The 20,445-nt window shown below is 49.6% G+C and overlaps 1 protein-coding gene across 2 annotated transcripts in view; it reads right to left on the bottom strand.

The window, feature by feature from the left end:
• LIN9 (lin-9 DREAM MuvB core complex component) overlaps positions 1-20,445 on the bottom strand; it is a 1,337,113-nt gene that overhangs the window by 1,024,228 nt on the left and 292,440 nt on the right. For both annotated transcript variants that reach the window (XM_069608684.1, XM_069608685.1), the window contains one exon: positions 3,848-3,949. In XM_069608684.1, coding sequence (XP_069464785.1) covers positions 3,848-3,949 — 102 coding nt within the window. The remainder of the gene's footprint in view (positions 1-3,847; positions 3,950-20,445) is intronic.

Here is a 20,445-nt window from a genome sequence, read left to right as displayed (position 1 = left end):
AGACCTCTTAGATGTTATACGTTGGACTTTGTTCGACGCATGTGTCGAGTCTCGGCCGTGGGCTGTGTGCTTAGTGGAAGGGGTTGAGAGCGCCACTGCTGCCGGGTGTCATCCCTGTAACAAGGCTGCCGGCCTGTAATGGGGTCAGGGGCCTGCGCTTGTGAAACCGGAGTATCCCTGTCGCCTTCGGGTAATGCAGTGTTGCTGCCGTCGCTGAAAGTCCCTTCCACATCCATGGTGGCCTCGACCTGCATGGCGTGGTGGGCCCAGCGTTTGGTTAAGCAGTCCTTTAACGTCTTGGGTTTAAAGAGCTTACAAGCTCAACAGGTCCCCAGAAATTTCTTGTTGCACTTTTACGGCACAATTTGAAAGGGGTCCAATCCATAACAGAAGGACACAGCAGCTAGGCGAGAGTAATTTACAAAAAGGGAAAAATACATTCTTCAATGTCCTCCGCCCTCTCTGTGTGGGCCGAAGCCTGAAGTGGCCTATCAAGGCCGGACGGATCCGCCGACTGGAGTCTTCGACGGTCGTTTCTTCACTGCTGTCAGATGCTTTTGGTAGTCCGTGAAATTGGATATAAAGGATAATAAGAAAAGATCTCTAATTTGAATAAACCAATAGTGGTAAACTGAAAGGAGAACTCTGCGAAATAGCATCCGTCTACAATGGCGGAAAAAAACAATCTGAGGGACCTAGACGCGTGAAGGGCCATGGGTACAGTGGACGTCACATTAGGGATAGTATAACTGGCACGCCCTGTCGACGTCCCTTTTCGGGTTTCGAAAAAAACAACTGTAATACTGCAGCTTCCACTAGATGTCGGCCTATGCACAGCATGTGATCTAAGATTCCACAAGCCTCAGAAATATATATTTTTTTAAATCACTGAGGATTCCTGGTCTGACTATGGGGAATATTCAAGCATGTGAATCTATTTACAATCCAATGGCTGGAGATGAGGGCAAACTTGATTGATCCTCCAAGGACAGCCTGGTAGGGGCCCCTGGCTTCGCTTGCCTTAGAGTAAAGCATGGTAAAGGACATGGGTGGGTTGTACATATGCCTTGGTAGGTCATCTGAGGAAGACCCGGGTGAAGGCCCTGAACCCCTAGCCTACTGTAGCTCAACTTCAGGGCTAGCACAGGCATTAGGTTTGATACTAAACGCTTGTGTTGGTGCTTTGCATCAACTCAGTCGCTCCAGATACAAGATACAGCATGATTTCCGAAGGATTCAACTGAATACCGCCAGAGTAAAAGACACTGGGAATGTGCCCTCTCATTGGGCTGCTAAAAACCCACAAATGGGCGCTTACCCTCCCTCCGGCTGGAAAAATGTGTGAAGGGTTCCAATGCCTATAATAAAGTTCTTACCATCCAAGCACCCTTTGGAGAAGCTGTGTGTGGAGTTGAAAAATTATCCGTTCCTTGACACCAGCCAACACGATCGTGTCAATGAAAGCCAAAGTCATTTTCACATGGTTCACAGAATCTGGACTCTCAAGCACAGGGCATACATGCAATGGGGAAACAAAGTGCTAAACCATGTGTGCTGCTCACTACGCTCCAGTCTACATGGTGGTTGGCAGTGCGAGCATACAGAAAGCAAGTGCTGCTCAAGGGCATGTCCAGCAGTCATCCCAGCAAAAAGTTTTTCAATTAATTGAATACTGCTCCACATCATAGTCCAGACCAGTCCCCATTGGACTAAATGCACCACAAGTTATGTTAAGGAGCTATACAAATGCACCATATGTACCATTGGTATGATCTCAAAGCACTGTGGGTTGAACGCCCTCGGGGACCGTGGTCCATGTCAGTGGAGAGAGTAATGTAGCGTATAGCGCTTGGGTTGCACTTGGTATGTGTGCAGTCAGAGTGGTTTGCGTGTGGTTGCCTGCATTCTAATGCTAGTTGTGGTGCGGTGGATGCAAGAGATCAGTGTAATGTGTGCAGCAGAAGAGTGGTCTCAGAGTCTGCATTCTGACTGCTGGGGGGGGCCTGTGTAAGAGATGTGTGCAGCTAGGCCGATTTAGTTCATGGGGTGTAGCTGCGTTCTACCAAACTGTTGAGGTGTTCTAAGAGCATTGTAGGTATGTATGCAGCTAGTCTGAATCGATCGAGGGGCAGTGTCTGGTTACCGGTAGGAGGCACTCGTTCCTGGTTGCATTCGGAGCTCAATGCGCCGGCCATGTCTGTTCTGATGGTTCGTGGTAATGGATTACAGAGAGATCATCTGGCCAGTGAGGGTATGTTTTAGCTCTGTCGGTCCTTTTCCAGACACTCAGTAGTAGGAGACCGAGGGCCTCTTTTCTGGGTTCCTGGTGAAAGTGTTAGGTGGGATGCTTGGTACTTCCTGGGGTATTGCATAATTCTCCAGAGTGTGCAGCCAAGCATAGATACTTCTGTGCCTCCGGTGCAGATTTCTTGGGCCTTCTTCCTAGGTAGGCTGTGGTAGCCTCTATTGATCATATACCATCTGCTATGTCATGGTGGTAAAGCTACGTGCATACAGCCCGCAGCCGACTAGGCTGGAACCCCTCTAGTCTAGAGGGCGACTTCCGTGCCATGACAATTCATGCTTTTCCGAGGCAAAATATTAATTTGCAGGCTTCCGTGGCCCTACTATTGCTGTGTTTCGATTTAATGGCGATTCTACCCAAAATGTGGCCATTGGTGGATGGATTTGTGGCCTTAGGTGGCCCCCTTCACTGAGTAGGGAAAAGCCATATTTTCAACACTTTATGGAAGGCCATGTAGTCCTGGTTGTGTCGAATATGGGGAGGCAGCGAATTCCAGAGTTGGTGCCAAGGTACAGTAGGCTGGCCCAAGTAAGAAGGAAGTGAGTAATTAGCATAATGAGAGGCTGTCCTCATGTACTGCTTTAGCATTATGATTTGCCAGGTTTGTGTTTGGATCTGTAGTTTGAGGGAATACAGGAGGTGGAGGTGCGGGGGGGGGGGTTTAATAATCCATTATATATTGTACGGATAACTCACAAAACTGGCAGTATTTTGGTGGGGTGGGAGGTTAAGTATGAGGGGATACAAATTCTCTGAAATTGTCTTAAAGGCAAAGGGTGGCTACCGGGAGAGGGGAAACTGAGGTTTGGTGAAAGGGAGGTGGTAATTGAGCCGCATGGGCGATAGAACTACCCTAACCTGGAGACCAATAGGGAAGAGTATGCATTGGAAGAAGCTTAAATGCAGCACCAAAAGAAACACAAAAAAGGTGCCTTGTCACAGCCACAGCACAATTCCATTAGGTTTTACTTTTTAGGTCACACTATGAAGTTCTGTTGAAAAGCCAAATCTTAAGGTCCCAGATTTCAAGATGAACATTAAATCAAAAACACAAGTAAATAATCCACATGTGGTAGATTGCTAGTGTCAAGGTCTGGATGAACAGACCACAAGTTTAAAATTGGAATGCTGGTGGGCACATGACCTTCAGTTTCACTGTGACTGCAGGTGCGCTACAACAAGGCTTAACTTCTGGGTACACAAAAGGTCATATTGTGTGCAAAGAGCCTGTTTGCACAGTACCACATGAATGGCATTTCTCTTGCAGAAAGAAGCAAGATGTACAGAAAATAATTCACAGGGTAAATAATTGACTTCTGAATCTTTGCTAGGTTTATCACCCATATTCATACTGTACACTAAAAATTGAATACGACTACAAAAAAGTGTGCCCCATAGCTATCAAAATTTCAAGTGTTGAACACAGTAGGCAGGATATTGCTAAAAAATAAATGGTGAAATGGATAAGCGATCTACAGAAGCCAAGCAGACAAGAAGCATATCTCACTGCAAGAGCCACAGCATGGCCCATGCAGCACGCACCTGGGGGACCAAGGCAGACTTCGGGTTTCTTTTTGGCGACCTGTTGTTCATTTGACTTTCTTCTTCACAAAAAAGCCGGCTCCGTTTCGATGTTCTGAACGGCTGAAGTTATATGTAAAAAGGAAATAAAAGCAAAGTGAGAAAGTAAGTCCTTCCACAGATTGAATTCTCACTAGAAAGGTCAGGGTAGAGTGTTCAAACTATGGAGCAGAAAAATCAAACACTGCTCCATGACCTCGACATGAGAACCGCAATTTTAACCAGTTTTTGGACATCCTATTTAAAGTGATTTTTCTCTGTTGAATGTTAGTGACTAGTTATTTTTCAGCTATTACCTCTCAGAAGTCCCAGTTGGACTTACAAGAGCAATATTAGAGGCCTGTCAAAACTATGGAAGTGATCAATGGGGAGTTGCCATGAATGGGGTGAGTGCCTAAAGGCCATAATGGGTTTCAGACAGTTATCACCCAAGTAATCTGTAAACACAAGACAAGGAACTGGTTGTGAGGACATAAAAATCAAACAATTTTGAAAAAATATACTACATTAAATTGTATGGTCTAAAAGCTTAATCTGAAGGAGTTTTCTGATCACATTACCACATGAAAATGACACCAGCTTTGGTGATGCATAGAATACATTCAGAAAAAAACATTGAAGCCACTGCCTGCCTACATGCGTTTCACCCTCTGGCCTTTACCAAGTCTAGCAGACATAATAGCGAGTAGTAGAAATGCATAATTGTCAACCGCAGGGGAGTTTATTTACAAGTGAAATCTGCAGAGCTATGAATAATATCAAACAGCACAAGGATAACAGGTCAAGGATTTGATAAATTGCAGAAGTCCATTTGTTGTATACCTAATTGTATGTTTTTGCAATAAGATGTGTGTAGCACAATTGGAGAACGAAGATACAGGATTCTGGAACATCTGAATAGGATTAGGAGCCAGGATATCAATTCAGCTGGCCAAATTTAAGGAAAAAAACAAAAATATAACCAGGCCAAAGAACAGGTTACTTACCCCAGGCAACATTCTTCCGACTATGTTCCTTCCGCGTATTTCTCCTCTTCTGATAACTTCTTCCAGCATTGGTTGCTTCAGAAATGTTTTTTTTTTTTCGGTAGAGGGTGATGTGGCAGGATTGTTGTGCTATGTTATGCAGGATTGTTATACTATGTTAGGTTATGCGATGCTACGCAGGATTATTAGTCTATGGTATGCTACATTAGGCTCCATATATAGTTAGGCCTCATACCCTCCCAGTCATCTCGCTCTGCCTTCCCCTCTGCACGCAGCACCCGGAACAGGCCCAAACCTATGGCAGGGGACACGTCAGACTCACTCTTCCGCTCACTCAGATCAGTCTTGCAGCAACTCTCTACAAGTATAACAGTAGTTCCATATATGGGAGATAACAGAAGGAGTGCTCGAATGCTTCTTACTCGAATGCTGCTTATTCATAAAGCACAATGTCCCTGCAGGGCTGCGTCACAAGTAAGATGTTGACAAACACCTCCATTGTCAAAGTACTTAAACATATTACTGTTGGCCTATGGTTTGGTACTCTAGGGTGAGAGCCCTAGCGAGAGCAGAGTGTGCGGACTGCCTAAACACTTGCATGCCGTGATCCTGCTTACCCACTGAATGTCGATGTGTGCTGTGCATTTCCTGCCGAATACAAGCTTGATTTACCATCAGTCTGTGTCTCTGCCCTTATTTGCTTGTAATTGCTTAGTTGCTGCAAGCTGAGGCCAGCTCTTGGGAAGGGCCACTCTTGGCCACAAGGGTCCCTCAACACTCTACCTCCCCTCTCAAGGCCAATGTCATCGACACATATAGCACGCACCATGCCCGTTATTCAGTTCCCAGTTTTTCCCCTCTGGTAACAGAATACCCGGCATTCGCAAGGTCACAAGACCAGGCACTCAAAACAAAAAAGTGTAATGCACGGAAATTCTATAGATGGGTAGTATGGGAGGTGCAAGAATATGTGGGAGGAACACAGTCAAAAGAAGGTTACCAGGGGTAAGTAATTTGTTCTTCGAATGGATGGTTCATCTCATGTATTCCTGATTTTACAATGTCCCTTCCTCCAATACCATACTGCTTTGGGAGGCTATTTGTCATTAATACTGTGAAGCACAACTTTACCGAATTCTGCCTCCTGTCCCGACACATAGTCAGGACAATAGAGTTTCATAAAGTTATCTAAAGATGACCAAGTTGCTGCCGCACAGATATCCTTTACCAGCACCCCTCTCTGCAAGGCGGATGAAATGGCCACGCCACTTGTCGAATGAGCCTGCAAGCCCACACTGACATCCTTACCGGCCAGGCTGAACACTCAGTGAAGTATAGCATTATCCAACGGGAGAACGTTTGCTTTGTCACTGCAAGACCCAGGATGTGTCCAGTATATTCCACAAATGATCTTGCCTCACCTTCGCCATACGAGAAATATAAAGCAGTGTTCGAAATTGGGAGGACCTGGGAGCCATTTAGTTCCTGCGTGTAGCATAGAAGAGCCTAGATAGCTTGCCACCAACAGGTACCAGCAGCTACATTTGGCTCCCCAGGCCAGTAGATGCTGAACAATCACAACTATGTGAACTTAAATCTATGTTTGGGACAATATATGAACATTTAAAGCATAAGTGGTAATAAATAATGTGCAAAATGATAGGTTTGTGGAAGTTACATTTGTAGTATGCTATGTACTAGCTACTCATTACCCAGCGGTAGCTCCTGGTCTCTAGTTAATGCTGTATACCCAGGAGCAACTCTTAGCTCCTGCTAATCCAATCTTAGTTTCGATCCCTGCAAAAGCTTAAAGCCCTTTTGGGGTCATGTCTATGATGCCTCTTACTCTTCCTTACCAGGATGAGGCCGGGGGTACAAAGTTGGCAAAACAATTTTTGGGTTATGTGAATTTCAGAAACTACTTTTGGCAGAAAAGTGGGTCGAACCGTCAGTACTACCTAGTCCTTCTAAAAGGAAGTATACGGCAGTTTGCATGACAAAGCCTGCAATTCGCTGACCCTGCGTACGTATGTTAGGGCCGTTAAAAGGACTGTCTTCAATGTCAGTAATCTTAAATCTACAAGAATGAAGTGGCTCAAACGGAGCACACAAGGAATTTCAAAACTAGATTAAAATCCCAAATGGGAACCACAAAAGGGACTGGAGGGACCACATTTGTGAGCAGTTTCAAGAAATGATTCACAAGAGGCATTTTGAATTAAGATGCCTGTTCAAGCGTGCACTTAAATATGGACAGAGCCACGAAGTTGGCCGTGATAACCTGGAGCCCCAAGTTGGCCAGATGTAGCAAGAATGAGAACACCATACATGTGTCGCACAGAAAAGGGTCCACATTCTTTTCTCGGCACCAGCTGCAGAACTTGTTCCAGTGATAGAGATTTTGTTGCCGGCCTTCTGGTGAAAGCCATACTTCCATCACGTCTTCTGTGAGATCCCAATCCTTATACCTCAATCTCTCAAAAACCAGGCATAAAGGTTGTCTCTTGACCTCTGGGTGGAGAACCCGAGCCCCCCTCTTGCGAGAGAAGATCCACTGTTTGTGGAAGACGTATTGGAGGGAAGATGGACATGTCCAGTAGGTCCGGGTACCATATCCTCCTGGCCCAATCCAGAGCAATCAGGATCATTGTCTTCCAGAAATTCCTCAACCTCCTGATGGCATGAGGAATGGCAGGGACTGGCAGAAATGCATACATGGGTGGAAACTCCCAGTCCACTACGAATGCATTCCCCTAGTGCTCCTCAGAGGTGGAAACCCTAGAGCAGAACAGTTTCCACTTCCAGTTGACACTGGATGCGAACAGATCTACTTTATGTGTTCGCTAAACAGTGAAGATGGCTTGAAGGACTTCCTGAGCTAGTTCCCACTCTTGGGAGACCAAGCTCTGCCTGCTCAGAGCATCCACTGCCATGTTCTCCTCTCCGGCTCACCGTAGTGACTAACTTACACCTAGTCCCCTTTCCTCCATACTGCATGGGCATCCCTGCCAAGGGACAGGAGATGGAACCTTTTTCACCAGAAAAAACCTTCCCCTTTAAATTCAGAGGCACAGCCCTGGGAGCATGCGCTGCCCTGACTCTGCCCTCCGGCGCCGCACCTCAGTCCCCATAGACGCGTCAATAGAGTTAACATTGCCTAATGACACCAGTTTTATTAGGGGGGGGTTGGTGGGAACTATGGAGGAAAGGGGACCAAGAACGTTAGTCACTACGGTGAGTAACTTATAATTACTCTAAAGTCCCGTCCCCTTTCCACCATACTGCATGGGCGATTAAAATTGAGTGTAGCCACAGGGTGGAGAGGAGACCCTCCCTAACTAAACAGGTTCCTAAGAACAGCCTGTCAGAAGGCTGCGTCTGTTCTAGAGCCGGCATCCAAACAGTGGTGCTTGCAGAAAGCAGACAGGGTGGCCCTTGTGGCAGCCCTGCTTATGACCTGCCAGGGGACATGTGGCTGGAAGGCGATGACCGTTGCCTTGGCTCTGACCGCGTGGGCCTGCATGTTGACCAGCAGTGGCTTATGCTGTCCCCGTAAACTTCCTTGATGGCCGAGCCCATCCAACGGGCTATGGAGGCCTTGGAGGCCTGATATCCCGATCTTGATCCACCGAAGGTGACAAAGAGCAGACTTTCGGAAGCCCTTGGTCCTGTCCAGGTAGAATTTCAAAGCACACCTGACATCAAGGCAGTGCAGAACTCTGCGCCTCGTCTTTGGGCTCAGTAAAAAACGTGGGCAGCCCAATTTCTTCGTTCAGATGGAATGCGGAAGGCACCTTAGGTAGGAATGCTGGGTGCGTCCATAGGACTACCTTGTCCTTATGAAACGTAGTGTATGGCTCTGAGGCGACCAGCACCTGGATTTCACTGATTCTACTAGCCGCAAAGCCGTCTTAATGGTGACCAGCCTGATGTCCGCAGACTCCATTGGTTCAAATGGTTTGTGCGCCAGGGCACCCAAAACTATGTTGATGTCCCACATGGGGTGCAGCCTCTTGATGGGCGGGTAGAGCCTGGCGGGTCCCGTCAGATTTTTCTTGACAAGCAGGTTGAAGGATCAAAAGATCTCCTCAGAGTTTGTGCAAGCCCCAATGACTGCCAGGTAGGTGTGGCAAGTGTCTACCTGCACGCCTGAATGGGCGAGATGCGCCGAAAAGGAGATCATGTCGTCCAGGGTACATGCCAGGGAGTGGATACCGGTAGAGTCTGCCCAGTGGCAGAACCTGGTCCACTTGCTCTTATACTGGGACCTGGTAGATTTGCTCCTGGCGCCCTTTATGATCTCTAGATTAGCCTGAAAGAGGCTGACAGGTCCTAACGTCACCTTTTCAGGAACCACACTGAGGGCTAGTTTCTCTGGCGCAGGGTGGATGACTCTGCCCCCCTGCTGTGCCAGACGATGTGCTGGGCCCATCGGAAGGCGAATGGGAGGCCTCTCTAAGAGGCTGAGCAGCTCTGAGAACCATGGCCTGGCTGGCCACCATGGAGCTATTAGAATGATGCTGAAGTGGCGAGACTCCTTGATCTTGCATATCATCTTGTGAATCAGCAGTGCGAGCGGAAAAGCGTATGCGGTCATTCCGTCCAACCGGATCTGGAACGCATCGCCCAGGGAGCACAGGCCCTGCCCCTGCCAGGAGGTGAACAGTTGGCACTTCTTGTTGCCCCAGGAGGCAAAGAGGTCCACCTGAGGGTGTCCCCATTTGTAAAAGATCTCCTGCAGTACTAGGTCGTTCAACTGCCTCATAGTTGTCCACTCCCAGTCTGCTGAGCCAAGTGGACAGCCGCGAGGAAAATATTGTTCTCCAGGGCCCATTCAGACATGCTGACTGCCAGCCTGCACAGTGGGGGGGGGGGGGGGGGGGGGGGAAGGGGCAGGGACCTGGTACCTCCCGTTTGCTGACATAGAAAATGCTGGTAGAGTTGTCTGAATGAGGACAACCTTGCCCTTGATAACCAAAAGGAAGGCTCTGAGCACCAGCCAGATGGCCTTCAGTTCCAGCCAATTGATGTGGTAACTCCTGCCGAGTCCATGTACCATGGAATCTGTTAAGTATTTCATTTAGGCGATACACCCTGGTCTCAGCCTAGTATGCAGCGCACAACTGAAAGGCTTATTTTGAGATATATATATATATATATATGGATTCAATGTTTGAGAGATACACCACTCACATCACACCCCTTTTTCAAATACCCCGGGTTACGATGGACCAGAAACCAGGCTGGTTGGTAAAGACAATATTTATTTCTTTATTTAAAATTAACCCTTTAGCAACACAGATCGAAAACACCAGAGAATAGAGACACTTGAATTTTGGGAAAGATAACACTCAAGATAGGATTTCCCCTGTAATATTCCTCAACCCACAAATAAGCAATTTCTAAATAGATATAAGTAAGCAGCAGGTAAATCAGGAATGAGGAATAAGAAACCAAATTAAAATCCAACCTTCCCTCCCCAAACAAGAGAGAAAAACGATCTGAAACCCTTACAATGTCAAAATGACACTCGGAAATGGCTGAAGAAAACAATGAATGGATGCCAAAATCCCTAAATCAGTACAAATCCTTACTGGAGCAACATTGGAAAGATACTAGCAAACATAAGGAACAGGTTGAGCAAAAGCATACAATTCGAAATTGAATGGAAGGTTTAAAACAATTGATAGTAAAAATCACACATGTAAAACTTTGCAAAAACGCTCATTCCCGCCTGAAATGAACCAAACAGTTTTTTATAAGAACGGGTGTAATTCACGCTATTAAACTGACGGAGATATGCAATCTAGAATAAGAGGCGTTTAGAAAAATCGGGTAGTGAAAACAGAAAAGAAAATCAATTTGGACAAGAATAGTTACTCTATACTAGATCATTCAGGCTAGAATACCAAAGAGGGCCACAGTAAGCTCCAGGGTTGATTAATGAGTTCAACCCTAGTTCCCCGCGCCTGCCCTGACGGAACCAGTCCGATCACTCAAAATAGGATTGATAGTTTAGGATTTACAAGACGAGATAAAAATTACTAAGAAATGGCGTTTAGCAAGATAAATCAATGACAGGGTTGCAATAAGTATTCTGACAATGTTACACGTTATTAAAAAGGTATGGATAGGATGGTTTGGAGATTGGGATAGGACAAGGCAAGTTATGCTATGGTTCCAAGACTCCTATTGTCCCAGCCTGGAGCACAAACGAATGTCTGATGAGCTTGTGAATTCCCATTGTCCTGTCCCATACAAAGTTTTTCAAGCTGGCAATTAGCACTTATGGTGTGCCTCACTTCCTAAAGGAAGTTACAGGGCTGGAACTTGAACAACTGGAAGATAAGATTCTTTTTTTGATTTATTTTTTTTTTTTATTTTTTTTAGAGCTTGCCAACTCATCTCAGTTGATTTAAAAAAGTCTTTATTTCCTGATTTCTGAGTCTTGATTTAACAAACCTGTGGAATAAAAATAGCCTATACATGTATTATCACCAACCACATAATCCTTTTACATTGCTACTTAAGAAGGCCTTTACTCAACAATTTACTTTGAAATAGGCCATTTTCCTTCGGTCAGCAAAGCCCATTTTACCACGTGTGTTTAAAAACTGCTAACATTTCTATCTTCTGAATTCGATGTTCATCTCCAGCAAATTCACACATTGACATGCAGCTATGGTTATTCTCTTGAATCCTGGAGTTGTTCTGCAGCATGGATACATTTATTCAGGCATGGTTTAGCTATTTAGAGTCTCTCTGAACAGCAGATTTTTAGATACTTTTGCAAAGCAAACAGACTCGTTTCCCGTGTAAACTGAAAAGAAAGCCCCTGGTTGATTTCTTTCCAAGCCAAGATGACTGGTGGGCCTGTCATTCAGAACTAGACATGGTTTTGCTAATGCACAATGATTTCTCCTGGGCATGGCTGTGCCTTTTCAATCACAGCAGTTTCATAGTACATGGATGGATTTAGTCTCAAAACAGCATTTTTAAAGGTTGAAAAAGGTGTCATTTGAAAAGGAATTTTGGGGGTTTTCAGCAAGGCAATGTTTCCCATTTCACTTAATTCCATGTTAAACGTTGCAGAGCACACTGGCGCACTCCTGCAGTGTGTACTCTGTTCCTCCCGCCTGAAGTGTGTGGCAGGGTGATGCAGCCATTTTCTTTGGTGGTTGTAAAAAGACAATTTTGAGATCCTAGTGTGTACAGGAGTTAGCGCAGCCATTTTGCTGATGTTCGCACCAATGCAGCAAAGTGATGTGGTAAAGCACATCTGAGTGGGTCAATTATATCCCACAATGCAGTGGTTGTCCAGAGTGGCCCCCGAACCTTCAAGAGAGGAGTCTGTGGTGATGATGACCTGTGGGGTAGGTAGCCGGAAAGGCTTGCCCGTCCGCAGGTTGCAGTCCCTGGACCAGCATGTGAAGTTTGGGTGAAGCAACAGAGGAACGTTGATCATCTCTGACTGATGGCCCCAAGATGCTGCAAGTGCAGCTGTTTCATCCTCATCCTGAGTCTCGTATGGGGGACGGCCAAGAGGAATGCTGCCATGAGACCCAGTAGGTGTTGGTACCACCAGCCTGATGTCACTTCTCTGTTGAGGAAGTGTGCCGTGGCCTTTTGATGCCTGTGGTCTTGTCCTCAGAGGGAAAAGCCTTCTCTAAGCACGTGTCCCAAATGAGGCCCAAGGTCATTCTCTGCGTAGGATGCAGCTGCGACTTCTTGAGGTGGAGTGAAAAAGCCAGCTTGAGAAGGGTGTCCATAAGTGCATGGGAAATGTGTTGCACCGCTTCCGGAGAGGTCACCCTGACGAGCCAGTCATCGAGGTACGGGTAGATGTGGAGGCCTCGAGGAGGGCCACCACTGTATTCAGCCGCCAGGTAAAGACCCTGGGGGCCAAGTTGAGGCTGAAAGGACGCACCTTATATTTAAAATGGTAGCCCATGATCCTGAATCCTAGAAAAGAACGATGAGGCTGCCATATAAGGACATGTAGGTACACGTCCTTAAGATCCAGGGACCATGTCCAGTCTCCCTTGCACAATGTCTCTGCTATCAAAGCTGGCGTAACCATCTTGAATTTTTGTAGGGGTAGGGCAAGGTTGAGGTTGAGGCCAGATGTTTTTCTGAATGGCGAAAATCCTGGAGTAAAAGCCCAAGCGACCGGATCTCTGCCAAAAGAGTTGCTGTCCCAACCTCTGGGAGTGGAGGGGAAGAGGGAGGAGAGGCTGGGATAAGGAGGCGGTCGGCCGTGGAAACTACAGAGAGGATCCAGGGGTCCGCAAAGTTCTGGCACCAGAAATGTGCATGGAGAGCAAGCCTGCCACCCCCACTGGAGACGCGTGGACCCGGAGGGGCGTGTCATGCCTTCTTTGACTGAGGCTGTTGCGGAGGAGGGTGACTGGAAATAGCCCTTTTAAATCACCCCACCATTTTTGTTGTTTGTGCCGATGCTGAGTCGGCAAACGGTCAGGCTACCTGGACCTCCGCTCTTGGAAGCCGTGGAACCCTCCGTAAGTATGTCCTTTATCAGTGCGCTGCAGTGAGTGGGTGTACTTTTTGGTATGGTGTAACGCTCACCTGGTTCCCACGGAGGCGCAGGTCTAGTCTGGATTGCTGTGGCCTCTTCAAGCGTGATGCGCAGAGCCCGGAACACCGATTGAACTGGTTCCCCAAATCTTGCTTGACTGGCCCGTAGGAATATCCTTCTGCAGATGAGAAAGGGAATTAACAGTCTGCAGAATAGTGTGCTTGATTCCCCCCTTGTTCCCCTTCGTTCTCCTCGAACTTCCTCCTCCAAACCCCCGGTTTAAGCTCACCTTATGGTTTGGAAGGATGAACTCTCCATCCTGCGTCTGGTGCAGGGGCGGTTACTTCACTGGTTTTCAGAATGGCGCTGGCAAAATCCTCTCGACTTTTCTGAGCGAAACGCAGTAAGTATGAAGATTCAAAAGTTCAAGAGTGAGCCCCCTTTTATGTTGTCTTCCTAACTTGTGATCTGTCCTTTATTTCAGATGCAGAATGAAGACGATGCATTGAAGGGGTTAATTGCCGATAGTAAACTCAGGTGAGTTAGTGAGGGCGATTCCTCTAAATGTCTTTATCATTTCCCAATAATGTCTTTTGTCCTTTCCCCATAGGGGCCGGGGTGCGGTACCTGCCAACGGAGCGGCGCCGACCCGAAATATGGGATGACACCAAGAAAAGCTGGTAAGTATTATGGCTGTAAATTAGGCTTTCCTCCGGTGTTCCCTTTGCTCACCTTTTGTCTCTTCTTCTCTCCCCTAGGCGCAGAGATGTGGCGACATGTGCTGACAGCCGCGATGGAGCCGGGAGATGTCTCGAGGACAGGTGAGTGAAGAGCGTGCTGCAGCGAGCAACGCAATGCTTTTAAATGGAAGTCCTTCTTCAGGGATGCTGGAGTGAAGATTCCGGATGCAGGTAAGAAGTTTGAAATAGTTTGTGGTTTTCACCTTTCTCTTCTCTTCTTTCCTAACAGGAGTTCCAGGTTCGAGGCGGGCATGACTGGAGTCCAGGAGTAGGAGCAGACACGGTGAGCGTTCAGCTGCTGGAATGCAGAACAACGCGAAGCATGAGCTGCTGTCTGGGGGTGGCTTAAATAGCCTCCAAAGAAGTCCCAGGTATGTATCCTTCCCCAACTAAGTATGTATCCTTCCCTGGCCACGCCTGAGTGAAAAAATAGTCCCTATGAAAAAAATAGTCCCTTTCAGGTCTCAGGGAGGCCTGAAGCGTGCAGCATGGTCTGCATCAGGTAAGTGCACCAAACACCTCCCTTTATGAGCCTGGCGCCTATGGCGCCAGGACTGATGTCCAACATGAGCCTGGCGCCAAAGGTGCCAGGACTGAGTCCAAAGAGCCCCTATAAGGGGCCGCTGGGCTTTTACCCGAGGGTATGCCGCCTGCTTCCGGGGGTGCTGGGCCTGGCCTGGTGGTCCGGGGGCAGGCATCATGACATATGGTCTTTGTAAGAATGGATAACAACTTGGCCGTTCGTGAGCTGTTTTTCTTTTTGTCCAGCTCCTCGTCCGTTGTGGAGTGGAAGAGGTCACCCCCTTCGAACGGAAGATCTAAGATGCGTTCCTGGACATCCGGGTTGAATTTCGTAGCACAGCGCCAGGCCGTTCTCCTCATGTCCACGGCAATGCAGATGGCACAGCCAGAAGTGTCAATGTGGGCCACTGTGAACCCAATGATGTCCTGCGCATTGCATCATGATTAGCTCTGCGCCAGAATGTCGGGGAGGAATTCTGCAATTTCCCGCCAGAGCCTCTGGTTAAAAGAGCCTCTGGTTAATGGCTGCCAGCATGGCATCCGGGTTTACTTGACGAAGGTGCAAGGACGCGCTGGAATACAGCTTACAGCGCTGGACTGAGGTTTGAGTCAACCCTTCTTGGCCAAGGCCACCATGTCCTTCTGCATCGGGATCCCCATTCTGGCCACGGGACGTAGCGTGAGGACTTCTGCGAGGACTCCCCTCTGCTGGTTGCTCGACCTCGGGTTGAGGAAGGCCCAAGTACTCTGCCAGCTCTGCAAGACGTTCGTGGAAGGCCTTGGCTGAAGACTGCATGTCTGGATCCTCCTCCTCACCTGTGTCCACCTCAGGGTCCGGTTGGTCCGGGACCGGAGCCGGGGTGCTGGGAGTGGAGGGCTGCGGTGTGGAGACCGGAGGCTGTTGTGGAACCGCCTGGCCAATCGGTTGGGTAGCTTGAGTGGGAGGCTGAACAGGGCCCAGGTGTGCTTGTACCGGAGTCTGCGGCGCCGGAGCCATTGGCCGTAGCATGTCCCTGATGGCGTCCGAGGATGACCCCCATCTGAGGAGATTTCATGAGCCCGAGGAACCATTAGAAGAACCTGTCCTCGCAGGCCGGGGTGGTGGTAGGCGATATTGACGGGGTAGCGAGCGGCTGCTGGAGCCGTTGCTTGCCATGCCCATATGAACGCAGCAGGAACCTGCCTTGCGAAGGAGGGGTACGCTGTAGGTCACATACCTGGTTGACACCAGTGCCATCTTGACACACATTCCTCCATCTGCTGCCTTCCTTGGAGCGGCGTCAGCTGGATGTCTGGATTTTCTGGGACAGAAACCATTTTTTCGAGCTGTTCTCCACGTGCCTGCGTCGTGTTGCTCGGCTCACTGGGTCACGCCCTGTCTAGGACTCTTGAGTGTGGATCATGGGCCTATCCTGTTCCTCAGGCCGAGGCCCGGTAGGCATTTCGCTCTCAGTGGAACTGCCGGTAGAACGGTGTATAGGCGCCACCTCGGGCATGTTGCTGGTAATAGGGCGTAGCCCCTCGGGAGAAGACCCAGTAAAAAGAACCTTCTGGTCCCTCAGCATCATCACCGGCAGGATCCACTGACCCCTCGGCCAGTAGCTGATTGGGCCTTGGGCCGTCCCTCACGCCCAAGTCCTTGGGAAGGAGTCTCCCTTGCGGGGATGATAGAAGAAGTCGTTTGGGTCCTTTGGAGGCGATCTCTGGAAGAGCTCCCTACAACTGGCTAGCATTTTCATCAGAGACCTCGAGGAAAGCGCGTCACATGGTACAAGCTTGCCAGCCGTGGTCTGGGCAAAGGCACCATAGGCAGAGGGCGTGGGGGGTCTTTAGTCGGAAACAGCCTGTTACAGGATGGACACCTGTAGAAGTCGATATTTGCAGGGGCGGAGCTTGACACCTGTGTACCAAGTACCTGAATGATAAAAAGACAAGACAATAGAAAAAGTATCCACACATGGAATTACATAGCTTAAGCCAAACCCAGGAGCACTGGTGAATTCGGCCCGTTGCCATCGATGCGGAAAAGGGGACGGAGGTGTGGCACCAGAGGTCTGAGTCAGGGCAGCGCATGCTCCTTGGGCCGCACCCCCGCGTGCCTCTAAATTTAAAGGGGAAGAAGGTTTCTTTTCCTGGTGAAAAAGGTTCAGTCTCCCGTCCCTTGGAAGGGACCCCCATGCAGTATGGAGGCAAGGGGACGGGACGCAAGAGTAAGTATAAGTTACTCACCATTGTGACCAACATACTCTTAATCCTTAGTCCCCTTTCATCCATTCTGCATGGGCAATTAAAACTGAATATAGCCCCAGGGTGGAGAGGAGATCCTCCTTAAGCAAATAGGTTCCCGAGAACCGCCTGTCCGAAAGCCACCTCAGATCTAGAGCCAGCATCCAAACAGTAATGCTTGCAGAAAGCTGAGGGAGTGGCCCAAGTGGCCGCCCTGCTTATGACTTGCCAAGGGACATGGCGCTGGAATGAGATGGCCGTTGCCTTGGCCCCGACTGCATGGGCGGGCATGTTGGCCAGAAGCAGCTTGTGCTGGCCCTCGTATGCTTCCTTGATGGCTGAGACCATCCAGCGGGACATGGAGGCCCGAAAGCCTGGTCTTGCGCCTCCGAAAGTGACAAACGGGGCATCCGATTTGGGGAAGCCCTTGGTCCTGTCCAAGTAGAATTTCAGGGCACGCCTGACATCCAGGCAGTGCAGCATTCTGTGCTTCATCCTTAGGATCGGCAAAGACCGTAGGAGGAACTATTTCCTCGTTCAAGTGGAAAGCAGACAGCACCTTGGGCAGAAATGCTGGGTGTGTCCGCAGGACTACTTTGACCCTGTGGACGCCATTGGCTCAAACAGTTTCTGCACCAGGGCGCCCAAGACAATGTTGAGGTCCCACATGCAGAAATGTGCATGGAGAGCAAGCCTGCCCCCCACTGGAGACACGTGGACCCGAAGGGGCGTGTAATGCCTTCTTTCCCTGAGAAGCTGTCGCAGAGGAGGGGGACTGGAAAACGTCTTCCCCCTGCCCCTTTTTGTTGCACGCGCCAGTTCTGAGACTGCGAGCGGTCCGGCTGCCTGGATCTCTGTTCCTTGAAGCCGCGGAACCCTCCATACATATGCCCCCTGTCGGAGCGCTGCTCTGACTGGGTGTACGACTTGGGCATGGTCTTTGTCAAGATGGATAAAGACTTGGCCGTTTGTGAGCAGTTTCTTCTTGTCCAGCTATTCTTCGGTGGAGTGGAAGAGATCTCCCCCCTACCCCCTCGAACGGTAGATCTAATATGCGTTCCTGGACATCGGGTTTGAATTTCGTGGGCCGGAGCTAGGCTGTCCTTCCCCATGTCCGTGGCAATACAGATGGCACTGCCAGAGGTGTCGATATGCGCCACGGTGGATTCCATGGGGTCATGTGCCACCAGCTTGGCCTCTGCTAGCCCCGCCTGCATAGGGAGTTCCGGGAGGAAGTCTGCAATTTCCCGCCATAACCTCTGATTAGCGACAGCCAGCATGCCATTGGCCTGACGAAGATGCAGGGATGCGTTGGAATAGAGTTTCGTCCTGTACGCCTCCAAGATCTTCTCCTTGCCTAGCAGCGCCGCAGAGGAGGCGGCTGAAGCTTGGCGTATAGTGATGCTGCAGCGATCACCGAGGAGTGTGGTTGAGGATGGGCTGAGAGCGAGTGTATTCCCATCCATCTGCCTGTACTTGGCGTCCAGGCGTCGATTGACTGGCTGGGCCGAGTGGGGCGTAAGAAAACCCTTCTTCTGCTGGTGGCACTAGCTTCCCTGTCCTGGCAGCCAAGCTCTGGAACACTGTACCACTCATGATCAGAACGCTACCTTCATTCAACCAATTCAAACACAAAGCCAAGCTCTGGTTAGCTACATACTACTAACAACCGCCCCTCTGTACTGGACGGGCCATCTGGGACCTCGCTTTGTTCTGATGATCGATGCTATGATTTGTAACGTCAACTGTATACTTTGTTTGCAATTTGTTGGGACTATTGTGATATGCCCCACCTGTAGTGTAATGCTCCATCATTTATAATGTAATGTTCTACTAAGATATGCGCCCGGTTGCCCTTGGGTCTGGTCTGCGCTATACAAATAAAACAAATACTTCTTGGCCAGGGAGACTACATCTGTTTGCAGATGAATCCCAGTTTTGGCAGAGGGGCGTCACGTGAGAACTCTAACCAGAACCCCCACTGCCGGCTGCTCGACCTCGGGGTGGGGGTGGCCCAGGTATTCCACCAGCCCAGCAAGATCTGTGTGGAAGGCCCTGGCTGAGGATGGCGTGTTCAGATCCTCCTCATCCGTATCTTGCTGATCAGGAGCCTGTGGAGGAGGAGTAGCGGGAGGCTGGGGCACAGGAACCACAGGCTGGGGCTCCGCAGGCGGCAGAGGCTGGTACAGAAACCCCTGCGGAGTCGGCTGGGGAGCCGGGACCGGCAGCTGGGCTGGGGGCTCCGGTGGAGGCGTTTGTGGTACTGCTAGCATAGTCGGGAGCACTTCCCTGATGGCGTCCTTGAGGATAACCCCCATACGAGCCGACTTTATGATGCTGAGGTCCCTCTCTAAGAACACTGCTTCACAGGCCGTAGAGGTGGCAGGGGGGTACTGACTGGGTAGACAGGAGCTGCTGGAGCCACTGCATACCCTGCCCATATGGACGCAGTGGGAAGCTGCCCTGTGCATAAGAGGGATAGGCTGTAGGCCACGTACCTGGTGGAGGGATGGCGTCAGAAGGGTGCCTCTGACTGGCACGGCAGCCATCTTGTCATGCCTGCCACGTGCCTGCGCCATGTTGCTCGGCTTGCTGCGCCCAGCCTCCAAGACTCTTGCGTGTGGATCACGAGGCCTACCCTGCTCCTCGGGTCTAGGCCCGGTAGGTGCGACACCCTCAACCGGGGTTCGGTAGAGCTGCGTTTAGGCACCCCCCTCAGACGTACTGCCAGTATTAGGGCATAGCCCCTCAGCCATTTTGCAGGTACAAGGGCAGAGCCCCTCGGATGACAATCCAGTACAAGAACCTTCTGGTCCCTTAACACTACCACCGGGAGGATCCCTCGGGCGGTAACTGCAGCAGCCTCGGTGCACATGTTGGTGCACATGTTGGTATAGGGACCTGACCGGTCCATCCCGTGCAGGAGTCTCCTTGGGAAGGAGTCTCATTTGCGGGGTGCGATGGAGAATAGTGGCCCTACCTTCGGCTTGGCTCGATATTTCACGAAGTTCTTGAGATCCTCTGGAGGAGACTTTTGAAGAGCACCCTCCACCTGGCCAGTCTGTTCAGCGCTTTCGAGGACAGCTACTCGCACGCTGTGCAAGCTTGCCAACCGTGGTCTGGGCCAAGGCAATGTAGGCAGAGGGCGTGGGGGTCTGAAGTTGGAAAGAGCATATTGCAGGATGGACACCTGCTGAACCCTGTGGAAGTCGACATGGATCGGGGAGGAGCGTGACGCCCGAGTACCTGAATGATAGATGAGAAAAACAAGACAAAGAAGAAGCATCTGCGCTCGGAATTACATGGCCGAAGCCATAACCTTGGAGCGCTGGTGAATTCAGCCTGTTCCTGTCGATGCGAAAAAGGAGACAGAGGTGTGGCGCAGGAGGGCAGCGCATTCTCCCTGGGCCGCACCCCTGTGCGCCTCTAAATTTAAAGAGGATGAAGGTTTTTTCTGTGAAAAGGGTTCCATCTCCTGTCCCTTGAAGGGACTCCCATGCAGTCAGTATGGAGGAAAGGGGACAGGACGCAAGAGTATGATCGCTAAGA

The sequence above is a fragment of the Ambystoma mexicanum genome, chromosome 4q (genome assembly GCF_040938575.1).
Source record: "Ambystoma mexicanum isolate Mex_15411 chromosome 4q, UKY_AmexF1_1, whole genome shotgun sequence".
Taxonomy (NCBI): domain Eukaryota; kingdom Metazoa; phylum Chordata; class Amphibia; order Caudata; family Ambystomatidae; genus Ambystoma; species Ambystoma mexicanum.
This window is presented reverse-complemented; position numbering and strand designations above follow the sequence as displayed.